This window comes from Mesoplodon densirostris, chromosome 13, assembly GCF_025265405.1.
Source record: "Mesoplodon densirostris isolate mMesDen1 chromosome 13, mMesDen1 primary haplotype, whole genome shotgun sequence".
In the NCBI taxonomy this organism is placed as follows: Eukaryota; Metazoa; Chordata; class Mammalia; order Artiodactyla; family Ziphiidae; genus Mesoplodon; species Mesoplodon densirostris.
The window spans coordinates 56,574,062-56,588,463 of record NC_082673.1 but is presented as its reverse complement, the minus strand read 5'-3'; the positions used below and the strand labels follow the sequence as shown (position 1 = coordinate 56,588,463).

General features: G+C 35.3%; 1 protein-coding gene across 2 annotated transcripts in view; it reads left to right on the top strand.

Annotated features, from left to right (window-relative positions):
• STK3 (serine/threonine kinase 3) overlaps positions 1 to 14,402 on the top strand; it is a 310,727-nt gene that overhangs the window by 74,607 nt on the left and 221,718 nt on the right. For both annotated transcript variants that reach the window (XM_060115637.1, XM_060115638.1), the window contains exons 5-6: positions 11,749 to 11,913; positions 12,432 to 12,599. In XM_060115637.1, the coding sequence (XP_059971620.1) occupies positions 11,749 to 11,913; positions 12,432 to 12,599 (333 nt within the window). The remainder of the gene's footprint in view (positions 1 to 11,748; positions 11,914 to 12,431; positions 12,600 to 14,402) is intronic.

Here is a 14,402-nt window from a genome sequence, read left to right as displayed (position 1 = left end):
TCTTAATCTCTGATTAAATACATCATACGCATCACGCTCCATTACATCTTTTCTAAATCTTTTGATTGGATTATAAACACTTTTCTTTATGATCTTTCCACATTGCAAAATAGTCCCTCCAATAGACTTTCTCTTCTACCTTAACTAAGTAATTAAACTTACAAAAGTATTTCCTTGGCTTCCCTTATTGGTAAGCTGCCCAGTCTTCACCTTAGTTGCTATATTTCTTGGCATTTCTCCCAGTTCTATTTCCCTTTCATAAGTCAGGCCCACCTTCATGCACTTTATTTTTATATTGTACATTCCTCTCCTGGCAGACTGCCCGTCACTGCCAGATCTACGATGAGCCCTCCCTCCCTGTCATAAGCCTGACCCTTAGCGCACTGTGACAGTGGTTATTTGGAATGATGTGGTTTAGTGGAAGGACTCCTGGATGTGGAATCAGAAAACCAAACATCAGTTCCTGGGTTGTTATGTGTTAGCTCTGTGACCCTGGGTACATTGTGTAACTCCTTTAAACTTCAGATGCCTAATCCTAAAATGGACCTAATATCATATTACTTGCCTTATCTACCTCAGTGTTTTCTTGTGAGGAGCAAAGATGATGAGTGTCAGAGCATTTTGTAGCCTATAAAGTTCTATACAAATGTAAATTGTATTTTATTACTATTAAGGCAAAAACTTAAAAAGATGGTATTTAGTTTTTAATTATTAGTGATTTAAGAATTTTATGATATTTGTTGAAATAGTGGATATTCTCTAGTATTAGAAAAACATATTAAAAGATTGTTGTCTTATAAGGTGAAATATTATTTAATCTTAGGAAGTCAAGAAATGTATGTAAGTTAATTTTCCAGAAAATGGAAATTCAGCTCCTTAGGTAGCAAATCTCTAATTTTAACAGCTTTAGATGGAGATCTTTTAAAATAGTATTGCATAATTCTTTAAATTTTAGAATGTGTAAACTCCTCCCATTTTAATTATATAAATTAAGGGAAAAAATAATATGAGCATATTGTAAAAATTCCAAATAGTACAGATGAGGAACTTAGCATCTCCTTACTCACCCCTTAGTTTTACTTCCTGGAGGAGATGTCAGTTAACAGTTTCTTGTGGCTTCTTTCGGCACATATGTATGCATATTTTGTTTTAAACAAGGGATTTATACTGCATATGTGCTGTTCTATACCTTGCCTTTTTTTTTTTAAACTTCTCATGTATCTCAGAGGTCTTCCCATACCAGTACATATAGGTCTGTGTGTATATAACAGAATGTATTTTTTTCAGTACTTTGGATAAAATGAGTTCCAACTCACCAATTTTTGTTGTTGTTGTAATCAAAGCTGCAGGAAACCTTTGTAGGTATGTATTGGTATACCTGTGTTGTGATGGCCATTGGATACCTGAAAAATGGAATTACTGGGTTAGAGGGCATGTTCATTTTTAATGACAATTCCTTTCTTTTTTTTTTGTTTTTTTTTTGGTTGAGAGGGTGCTACCTAAGCCCTATGTTATTTTTTAGTGCTTAGGCAGTTTCAGTTTGAATTATGAAAGAGAGAATTTTGGATTTTGCTTTCAGTGCCTTCCTGCTTAACTGCATGCTTTGACATCTCTTCATCTCAAAATTAGAAATTTTGACTAAAAAATCCATTGGGATTTTAAGCAAGTTTACATACCTATTAGCTACTACTGCAGTTGCTGCTGCTGCTACTACTACTACTGCTGTAAATGATTTTATTATTACATTCTCCACACTAGCTTACCTACTTTTAGTCTTTGGCTGAGAGTCTACTGTCACGGTTTCCTTCTTAAAAGTTGAGGTACAATCATACCATCTTTCCATTTAAAAATGTGTAGGCACATAAAGCAGAACTGACCCTAACCTACCTTTGCGTTCTGCACTGTTTTCCTATACATGTTACAGTCAGACACAAAGAACTGGTACTGGATTTCATTTATTTTTGTGCCCATTCCCTTTACACATACCTAGTATTTCATTCCCTCTTTTGTCTCCTGACAAACTTTGTTCATTCTTCAAGAGTCAGCTCAAAAGTCACCTCCTCTGTGAAGACTTCCTTGGATGGGGAGAGTGGTGCGGTGAGATTGTCAAGGCTGCAAGAACTGTATCGTTCAAGGCCTTGAGGGTTAAAGTATATGGTTTGGATTTTATTTTAAGAGTACTGGTTCTGATGTATAATCACCTTAGAAACTGCTGTCCTGGAGTGCTAATCTTGTTGTAGAAGGCATTTTTTAATATTGTAATTATTTGTTCCTGTTCCCTTCCTTCCCCATTAAATTACAAGCACCACGAAGGCAAGGACAGTGTAACAGGCTCTCAGTAAATTTTGTTGGTGCCTACCGTCTGTTGTTGTGTTTGGATATTAAATGAAATGATACCTGTGATGTGGCTGGTATAGTAAAAACTCAGTAAGTGTGAGTTGTTGATATTATCATTACCATCACTGCACAGATAAATCCTTACTTGGGGAATAAAGGGTGATTTCTTGAAAGAGGTAAGATTTGATCCAGGCCTTAAAAGACCATGTAGGGATTACACTGGTGAGTTTTGCTCACATGGTTTTCAAAACTTTATGAAAAGTCACTGTGCAAGTTAAAACTTAAAATTTGATAATAAAGTTTCTATAGTTATCTGTCTATGGCACTTGAAAAGGGGAACTATGTCTCATTTTTTGGTTTGTTTCCTTAATAGATAGTAAGTACTAAATATAGAATTAATGTATTATTTTATATACATAAATAATTATGTCAAACAGGCAGGATTTAGCTAAGATCGTCGAAGATTCATTTTTAGAAAGTTAAAATTCTTAATTTTGTATGAACTTACAAAGCCTCCCTTGAATTTGTTTTTACTAAAGTAAAAACATTAAGTCAGTACGTGTATTTTAAAACAGCTTGTGCATGTGCCCTTGAGACTCCTTGGTGGGTGCATTTTTATCAAAACCATATACACAGTGACATATTAAATGTATCATATTATTGTACTAATCATAAGACTCTAGAAACAAAAGTAACCAGAGGACTAAAGCCTATCAAAACCATCTTTTTGTTTTTGTACAATGGGATTCTTTTTAAATTTGCCAATGAATTCATACCAGTATTGAAACCAGATGTAGACTTCCGTCTTTTAATGTATTAGCTCAGCTATAAAGTCTTATTTCCATCTCTGATTACTGAATATTTCATTCATAGTGTAGTATCTCTCTCCCGTCCTCCTTTTTCTTTTTTTTTTAAACTAAACTCTAAAATACGATTCAAATGATTTAAAAATGACATTGCTCCATTTGTATAGTGACAAATAAAATTAAATCTGTATCGTATTGACGATAACCTAATAAAATCCACAAATGAAGTACTCTGTTGATGAAGTTTTTCATTGGAATGGATTCTTGACAGATACTACTAAAAGAAGTGTTAGCTGTGGTTTGAGAATGGATCTAAGCATTTTCCATCTTAGAACTAAAATCTTGTGTTACCTCTTTCTGTATAAAGCAGATCCTCTCTTTTGTGTTTTTCTTTTCTCCCTAAATATTTCCAATATAAAACTCACGATTTTGAAATCTATCTGATGAAAAGTCATAATTATAGAAATAAAAAATACTACTTAAAATTTTTATAGTAATGGGAAGAAGTAGTTCTCTCTGTTGCCAAAAAGAAATCTGTTTGGTAACTGGTTGTGTTTGTATGCAAATGAAATTTGTTAAAAAACATTTAAAGATTGTTTGAAAACAAAACTCTGTTTAGGAAAATGACTGTCAACTAACTCCCTTCCCCCTCCACCCCAAATAGTCCGTATGTGTCCAAAGGATACGAAATAAACATCTAGATCAAGGCCTACATCTAGGAAGGCCTGCACTCCTTCCTTTCCTAGTCTCCATTAGTGACACAAAATACGTGTAGAATGGTTTAAATGTTGATATAGATATTGTTCTTTTCCAAAGTTCATTTGCTACCATTGATATTTAAAAGAGACCAAGTAAACATTTTTTGCTCCAAATTTGCTAAGATTTACCTGCATTTTGACACTTACAAGGCTGAAATTTGGCCCATTACTTTTTTTTCCTTTCTCCAAACTCCATTTCTTATAGAAGCCAATTTAATAAGATTCAGTGCACTTTCTTTTTAAATTTATGTACAGAAAACTTCACATTTTGGGGTGTACAGTCCTAAGACTTTTGACAAGTGTATAAAGTCTTGTGAGTACCACCGAAATCAAGATATAGAACAGACAGCCCCACACCCCCCAACACCCAGTTCTGCTGTGTGTTTATAGTCACCCCTCTCTCCACACTTAATCTCTGGCCACCACTGATCTGCTTTTTGTTCATATAGTCTTTTTTTTAAACATCTTTATTGGAGTGTAATTGCTTTACAGTGGTGTGTTAGTTTCTGCTGTATAACAAAGTGAATCAGCTATACATATATATATATATCCCCATATCCCTCCCTTCCCTCTGCGTCTCCCTCCCACCCTCCAGGTGGACACAAAGCACCGAGCTGATCTCCCTGTGCTATGAGGCTGCTTCCCACTAGCTATCTGTTTTACATTTGGTAGTGTATATATGTCCATGCCACTCTCTCACTTCGTCCCAGCTTACCCTTCCCCCTCCCCATGTCCTCAAGTCCATTCTCTACGTCTTTATTCCTGTCCTGCCCCTAGGTGCTTCAGAACCATATATATATATATATATTTTTTTTAGCTTTCAAATATATATGTTAGCATACGGTGTTTGTTTTTCTCTTTCTGACTTACTTCACTCTGTATGAAAGACTCTAAGTCCATCCACCTCACTACAGATAACTCAATTTTGTTTCTCTTTGTGGCTGAGTAATATTCCATTGTATATATGTGCCACATCTTTATCCATTCATCTGTCGATGGACACTTAGGTTGGTTCCATGTGGCTATTGTAAATAGAGCTTCAATGAGCACTGTGGTACATGACTCTTTGAATTATGGTTTTCTCATGGTATATGCCCAGTAGTGGGATTGCTGGGTTGTATGGTAGTTCTATTTTTAGTTTTTTAAGGAATCTCCATACTGTTCTCCATAGTGGCTGGATCAATTTACATTCCCACCAACAGCACAAGAGGGTTCCCTTTTCTCCACACCGTCTCCAGCATTTATTTTTTGTAGATTTTCTGATGATGGCCATTCTGACTGGTGTGAGGTGATACCTCATTGTAGTTTTGATTTGCATTTCTCTAATGATTAGTGATGGTGAGCATCCATTCATGTGTTTGTTTGACCCATCACTTTTTACCATTTTTCTCATCTTAGTGGAAGGAAGGAAAATGGGCCTCACTTGATATCTTAGTGCTACTTCATAACTATCATATTTCTATTTTTCAGTTAATTATTTGAGTTACTCTACTGATGGTCTTTCCTTTCTCTGGGTGGGGAACTACTTTTCTTATTCAAAGCCTAATTTTAATGCCAGTCCTCTTTCCTTCCCTAATTAATCGCTCTCTACTGTGGTTCCATTTCACTTTGAAAGTGCTTTTTATAGTAGTTTATAAGTCTGTCTTTCATGCTAGGTTGGAACTCCATGAGGTTAAGTTAGAAACGTTTTAAATTCAACATAGAGCAGGTGCTTAACAAATGTTTTTTCAGAGAATGAATATTTGCTAGGGCTTTTTGGAAAATATACTTTCTTAGAACACTGTTACACATGGCTTATACTCTTATACATGCCACACATGTTATTCTCAGCAACATTGTGACCCGTATGGGATAATTTTATAATTGATACTTCATTATTTTAATTTGCTTTTCTTTGATAATTAGTGCAGTTTAATATTTTTCATGTACGTTAACTAGCCCTATTATAAGTTTTGTGAATTGCGTATTCATTTCCTTGCCTATTTATTTATTGAGATTTTATTGTTTTCCTGGTGAGCTCTTTATGTTCTAAATAATTCTGTATACTAAGTATCTTACTGTATTTGCTGTGAATATTCTTCTGTTTTCTAAGCTTATAGTTTTTATGTAGACAAAGCTAATAAATTCTCATAATTCTTTGCTTTTTTTTTTTTTTTTCTTTTTTGCGGTACGCGGGCCTCTCACTGTTGTGGCCTCTCCCGTTGTGGAGCACAGGCTCTGGATGCGCAGGCCCAGCAGACATGGCTCACGGGCCCAGCTGCTCCGTGGCATGTGGGATTCTCCCAGACCGGGGCACGAACCCATGTCCCCTGCATTGGCAGGCGGACTCTCAACCACTGCGCCACCAGGGAAGCCCTTCTTTGCTTTTTTTGATTAGAAACTCTTCTTGCCTACTGATTTGATACTTACTTTGATTTTTGTTTACTTTTATTTAACTGTTTTTAAAATGCTTAAATAATTCATCTATGTGTTCTTTTTGGTGGGATTAAGCATCTGTTTTCAATAAAATACTCAGAAAGCTACTTCTGATGTCTTCAGTTTAGGTTACTTTTCAGGCTAGGTGAGTCTGCTTACTTTCTGAGTTCATTTACAGGTATACTTGTTTTGTTTGGCTGGCACACCATTTAAAATAATTTAGATTTGAATGCTAAAATGCAGTAGGCATTCTGCCTGATACACAGGGCTGCTATTCAGTTTTACTGTTTGTTTCTGGTTGGTATCTATTCTTACTGTTGTTAACCACTGTAGCTGTTCTGACTGGTTGGCTTTATGGCTCATGACTGTTCTGATTACACATTGCTTTTACTCTTTGTCTAATACGTGTTTTGAATATCACCTTTGGAACAAGGCTTGCAACTCCCTATTTTCTTATATTGAGACTAGTTCATATATTCATGTTTGTGACATCTGGCAGTGATGTGATAGTCTATAGAGTATAGACTATCCCACTACTATAGAGTCAGAAGACACGTGGGCTTGCCCCTTAAATAGTTGTGTTTGACAGACCACTCAATTTCTCTGAATTTGTTTCCTCATCTATAGAAAGGGATGATAAAGTGTTTCTGTTTATTTAATTGTGTGAAATGCACATAACATTCTCTATAATTGTAAAGTGATATAAAAATTTAAGTCAACATTATATGTCTGTGTTCTAGAAAATATTTGTTTACTTGTTTATTATTGTTTAAAATGATTTTATTGAGGGATAGAAACCTTTCATTTTGTAATTGAAGTTAAAAGGCTTAAAGTGCAGATACATTTGAGCCTTAATATTCAGATGGATTGTTAAAATAATACTGTACACAAATAATTTTAAATTAAGACATCCATCTACTGGTATGAATGATTGGATATTGCATCATGTTTTTTGATTAGGGGAAGATATGAAATGACCCCCTGAAGTAGGGGGAGAAAAGCTCAATGGGAGAGGAGCTTTAGAAACTTTACACATTTGCTTCAGATCAGTCCTCTCCACCTTTAATAATTCAGGGCCAAATACAGGCTGTGGCCTCAGGTATTCTTGTAAGCTTTGTAAAAACTAGGACAGTCAGTTTCTTCACCACTGTATATACCCAGCACCTTTAACAGGACTTACACGAGAGAGCCAGTGAAGTAGATACTTGTTGAAAGAATAAAAATGGATGTCCAAATTAGTGTGAATTTATTATTTATTATAGTCTTTTGTTAAGAAAAGACTGTGAAGATCTTTCGTTAATTTGTTATAAAATCATAGAGTTGGAATGAACTTTTGAAGTCTTCTAGCAAAGTCAGACAGCGCATGAATCAGTGTAATATCTCTGGCAAGTCTTCCTTTAGTCTTGCTGTGGATTTGTCCAGTGGCAAATGCTTTACAGCATTCAGTGCTTTACAGCACTGAAATCAGGTAGATCCTGAGACCTTGAAGTATAGTAAGTCAATTTAATTCTGAACTTTCTCTATAATGCAGCTCTGAAATATAGGGTACAGGAGCAGAGACAACAAATCGAGTTAATGAAGGATTAGTTACTTATTGGTTGGAAATAGTGGAATGCTAAGAGGATAAAAATTGAGGTCTAGGTAACTGAAAAGGTCAGCATTGAAGTAACTAAACATGACACAGTTTTTTGGACTGGTACTGCTTTTGTAACACCCTGAGCTCTTTAATCTTTATCCAGGAATGTGGAATAGGGAGAGGGGAGAGAACCCAGGCCCATATGACAGCACCACCACCTTGCATACCTCTGCAGTGGTGTGGTGTGGTAGCCCTCAGCAGCACCCCTGCCTCCACTCCCCCACCGTGGCTGCAAACCACTAATTAAAAAAACTGGGAACATCAGATGTGAATATCTCTTTTCTTTTAGTAACTACAAGTCTGTACCCATTCATTAATTATTTATTGGGTGCTAACTGTGTGCCAGGCATGGTTCCAAGCATTGTGGATACATTGGTGAACCAAATATCTCTGCTCTTGTGGACGCTTTTCTTAGTGCACTACTGTTCAGTATAAACTTAACACGAGCCACATATGTAATTCTAAACTTCCTAGCATCCACATTTAAAAAAAAAAGTAATAGGTGAAGTTAATTTTAATAATGTATTAAATATATTAATATGTAATATTAATGTTATAACATCTAATAATATTTTATTAATATCAATAGCTTATATTAAACATTAACAGATTTTAAATAAAATAATTAATATAATTAATATATACATATCATGTAAAAGTATAAGCAGTATGTAAGTTATTAATGAGATACCTTACATTCTCTTTTGGTACTAGGCCTTAAACTTTGGTGTATATTTTACATTTATAGCATATCTCAATTTGGGTTAGCTATGTTTCAAATGCTGAGGAGCTACTGTATTGGATAGTGCAGCTTCAGAACATACCACTTGCTCTCTGTGGACCATGAAGTCAGACCATCTGGTCTGAGGTAGAGAATCAGTGTCTGGAAGTATTAGAATTTTCAAATAATCCAGACTCCTTACCCATGACCTGCAAAGCTTTGCATGATCTGTACAATACTTTATGACAATATATATTGGTATTGTATTTAAAGGTAAACCACCTGGCAATTTGCTTAGAAATTTTAACATGATAAGGGTTTTGTTTTTTTAAAATTGAGGTGAAATTCATATAACATAAGATTTACCATTTTAAAGTGAAAAATTCCTTGGCATTAGTGCATTCACAATGTTGTGTAATTACTACCTCTGTCTAGTTCCAAAATATTTTCATCAACCCCTATTCATTAAGCAGTTTCTCCCCATTCCCCCTCTTCCCCTAGCTCCTGGCAAGTACCAGTTTGCTTTCTTTCTCTATGGATTTAACTATTCTGAATATTTCATATAAATGGAATCATACAATATGTGCCCTTTTGTGCCCAGCTTAATGTTTTTGAGGTCCATCCACATGTCCATACTTTATTCCTTTTCATGACTGAATAATATTCCATTCCATTGTATGTGTATACCATAATTTGTTTATCCATTTATCTGTTCATAGATATTAGGGTTGTTTCAACATTTTGGCCATTGTGAGTAGTACCTTGAACATTCATGTACATATTTGTTTGAGTACCAGTTTTCATTTCTTTTGAGTATTTACCTAGGAATGGGATTGCTGGGTCATATGGTAATTCTGTGGTTAACTTTCTTAAAAAAACTTTCCAAGGAACTTAAATATTGTTTTCCACAATGGTTGCACCAGAAATGCATGAGAATGTCAATTTTTTCACATTCTTGCCAGCACTTGTTACTTTCTATTTTTTTAAATTTTATTATAGCCATCCTAGTGGGTGTAAAGTGGTACTTTATTGTGGCTTTGATTTGCATTCCCTAATGACCAATGATGATGATGTTGAACATCTGTCTTTTTTTTTTTTTTTTTTCGGTATGCGGGCCTCTCACTGTTGTGGCCTCTCCCGTTGCGGAGCACAGGCTCCGGACGCGCAGGCTCCGGACGCGCAGGCTCAGCGGCCATGGCTCAGCGGCCATGGCTCACGGGCCCAGCCGCTCCGCGGCATATGGGATCCTCCCAGACCGGGGCACGAACCCGTATCCCCTGCATCGGCAGGCGGACTCTCAACCACTGCGCCACCAGGGAGGCCCAACATCTGTCTTTTTATGTGTGACCATTTGTATATCTTCTTTGGAGAAATGTCTATTCAAGTCTTTTGCCATTGGGATTGTTTGTCTTTTCTTGGTTGAGTTAGAAGAGTTCTTTATGTATTATGGATTCCAGACTCTTAGCAGATACATGCTTTGCAAATACTTTCTCCCATTCTGTGGGTTGTCTTTTCGCTTTCTTCATAATGGCCTTTAATGCACAAAAGTTTTTAATTTTGATAAAGTTCAGTTTTATCTGTATTTTTCTCTTGTTGCTTGTGCTTTTGATGCTGTATCTAATGATACATTGATACATTGCCCAACCCAAGGTCGTGGAGTTTTACACTTATGTTTTCTTCTAAGACTTTTGTGGTTTTAACTCATATTTAGGTTGTTGATCCATTTTGAGTAAATTTTTGTATATGGTGTGAGGTAGGAGTCCAACTTCAGTTTTTTTTACATGTGAATATCCAGTTGTTCACCCAAGTTATTTCTTGGCATGAACCACTGCAGGATTGGTGGCGGTGGAAGCAAGCTTCTTCCAGTAGTTATTTTCACATTTTACATAGTCTTCATATTTTTATATTTTCAATTTTTACTGTATCTTCCTGTTATCCCACTGTGTGTGGGGCATTTGAATTCTTTCTGATTTTCTTTTTTTTTTCCTTTCTCTCATATAGAGCAATGTCCTCTATCTCTGTATAAATTGAGATTCCCTTCTTTCAACTTATTTCTTTGGGTTATGCTTATAGTGGTTATGCTTATAGTGGGAAGTAGGTTTTATTATCCTGAGCTATTGGTATTACTTGATGTATTTGAAAACTAAGAGGATGTTTTTGATAAAAATAGGTTGCGCTTGAATAAGGTTTGTCAGGAGAGGCATGGTGGTTAAAAACATAGATTATGATCAGAGAGGACTCACATCTTGGTTCCATCTTACTTGTGTGTGACCAGAAGGAAGTTACTGAACCTCTGTAATAACTTCATTTGTCAAATGGTGATAATAATAGTATTTACCTTATAGGGTTGTTATAAGGATAAATGAGATAATACATGCAAAACTCTTAGCACAATGCCTGGTACAGATAGCACTGCTTCTACTGCTACAACTACTAAGAATCTTTTTTCCCCTCCTCTCTCCTCCTTGGCCTTCTTTTCTCCTCCCTCCTCCCTTTTCCTTCCCCTGACAGCCTTTGTTCGTGTTCCCATTTTCCTAGTCTTTCTCTGACATTTCCATTTTTGAGTTCTCATTATTAGGGTCAGAAATCTAGGACCTGGGTGGATTAGGAATGAGCTGGCTGGAAGGGGGAGGAGTGGTATTGGTGTGAACACTTCATGCAGGAGACTCTTGGCAATTCACTCTTTCTCATTTCCTCTCTTTTATGTAACACTGTTGGTTCCCATTTTCATCAGTAATTGGAGGCACCACAGGGAAGGGTGTCTGAATTTACTTTTTCAGGACAGATAGCTGCAATATTGCCACCTCAGTGTTAGATGATATAGGGAATAGTGATTTCTTAGGGTCATGTTGTTTCTTGAGATATATTATATGTTAGGAATGACATTGATAATTTTAAAGAAAGGAGAAATTGATTGATGACATTTTCTTTCATCAGATCTTCTCAGTACTTTACCTTTTAGCCTTTTCCTAGAGGCTAATGGTCTTTAGAAAGAAGTGCTTGTTAACAGTGCTCTCTTATAAGTGTTTATCTAACATGGCATTTCAATTGAGTTTTTAAAATATTTCTTTCCAGTTAACAGAAGATGAAATTGCAACTATTCTTAAATCTACTTTGAAAGGACTAGAATATTTACACTTTATGAGAAAAATACACAGAGATATAAAAGCTGGAAATATTCTCCTCAATACAGAAGGACATGCAAAATTGGCGGATTTTGGAGTTGCTGGTCAGTTAACAGTAAGTGTAATGCTTTTGGAAACACTTTTGGTTTATATGTCCAGGTTTGAGTATGACTAAACTTTGATAGTATATTTTGGGGGTTATGGAAAGAAATACATAACTTCATTGTTATCAGGGAGAAGGAGCCATTATTTACATATTATTTATTACTTTCATTTGCAATTTAAGAGACATTGAATGAATATGAAAATATATATTGTCATCAAAATGTTTAAATATTCAGAAAGGAAAGCTACATTTGTTCATTTCTGTAGCTTTTATTGTTATAGTACTATCTTTAATGCCTGTCTTTAATGAAGGTAGTGGAGATAAGTTACTTGTGGACTCTTGGCTATTTCAGAATTCAAAGTTTCTAAGTATGTCATGTCACAACGAGTTGAAATTTTAGGAAAATAGTTTCAGATATAACCTGTAGTATTTGAGGGTTTCAGATATGTAGTTTAAAGAATATGTTGGCAAATACATTTCCTTAGTGTTTTTGTAGTAATATTTATGTCTGTGTAATGCTTTTGCAGGATACAATGGCAAAACGCAATACTGTGATAGGAACTCCATTTTGGATGGCTCCTGAGGTAATTCAAGAAATAGGCTATAACTGTGTGGCTGACATCTGGTCCCTTGGCATTACTTCTATAGAAATGGCGGAAGGAAAACCTCCTTATGCTGATATACATCCAATGAGGGTAAGAAAATGTCAGTGTTAAAAGTGTTGCTGTTTGTAATGTCAGCTTAAATAAATATAGAGTAAAAAAGTTCATTTGAATTCGGGTTCTGTGCAAAAAATAGTAAAATTATCTGTCAGGGTTAGTGACTGTTAACTTCTTTCTCCCCTCGTATCCTTAATTGGGAGAAAAGAAGTGAAGTCTGTATTTCTTTCTACGGTCGCTGTTTTTCTCCCCCAAAAGTATACCTGTTAAATTTCCCCATAATTTTAATAGAAGAAAGGGTTGGTAAACCCCACTACATTATTCAGTTCATCGTATTCTGAATGTAGTAGTTGGGAGGCTTGGAAGAAATCGCTTCTTTTCTACCCACCCTGCATATTGTACCTTTTTGTGTTTTTGTTTCCCTGTTTTTCCTTCTCTGGTCTGGCTAATATTAAAAAAAAATCCTGATTTCTAATATTGCTGTGTATAGGTGAATTAAGCATATTTTTTTAGTGCTTAGTGAGAAAATGGAATTCCTTTTTTGAACATTATTATATGCTTCTGTGAACTCCTTTTCTAGGATAAATTTTAGAGTTCTAAATGCATACCTTGCATATTCAAGTCTAATTGCCAGTGCTTTATGGTTCGTGATGATAATAGTTTTAAAATTTATTAGTATGTGAATCTCAATTCATTATAGATAAGTACATTTATCTTTGTAAACTTATTGCCCTCTAGTGGCTGTATTCAATTCCAGAAGAAAGGATATAGGAATGAAAGGAGAAAAGAGGTGGGGGAGAGAGAGAGAGCATGTGTGTGTGTGAAGAAGAGAAGAGAAGATGGTTTCAGGGTGATTGGAGAAATGTGTGAAGTAAACGGATGGGAGGAAAAAGAATGCAACATTTTAGAATATTTGAAGAGGAATAAATTAGAATTATATCTGATATTACAGTGCTGTTGTGGATTGAATTTCAAGTGTAGGTAATAGTGTACTGTACTGAAATATTTAAAAATCTGCCTGCCACTTAAAGATAATTCTTTGAGGAATATAATTGTATATAATAGGGTATGTATCATCTTCCTTGTACATATAAATTCCTCTTGCTAAAGTGAAACATAAAAATAGCATGAATTGTTTGTTTGAAAATACTAAAATGAAATATAACAAGGTCAGCATAAAATCAACAACACAAATTCTCATTTCTTTTCTAATTAGTAAATATCTTTTGTACTTTTAGTTAGAATGTTTTTAGGGTGATCCTCAAACTAGATGTGTTTGAGTTTGAGTTAGTGAGGTTAGCTAAACTATCCAAGACAGCCTAGCTAAGTGCCAGAGCTGAGATTTAACCGAGGACTTAGATTATTACTGTTCTGCTTCCTCCAGTATAAATCTCATTTTTTCCAGGCAAATAGTTCCACATATTAAGTTTGACCATGAGGTAGTCTCTCTAGCAGGTAGTAAAGGATTTAAAAAGTAAAACACACTCAGAGTAGCTTCCCTCATCGCAAATTACATGACACTACTCTTTTACAACCAAGTATACTCCTAATCCAACATGATTTCTTAAAAAAAAAAAAAAGACATACAAAAGAAAATATCTATCCATGTCTAAGAATTGAAAACTGAGTCAACCATTTTTTTAATTAAAAAAAAATAAAAAAGAATCCAGGACCTCCTTCTTGCCCAGTTAATAGTAAAATCAACTTGAGAAATTCTGGAAGACTTGGCTTGGTTAGGGGTGCCAGTTAAGTAATACCCATACACGGCATACTTACACATCTTCCATCTCCCAGTTCCTACTATATGTGACTGGGTAGACACCTGGCCTATCTTAGTGT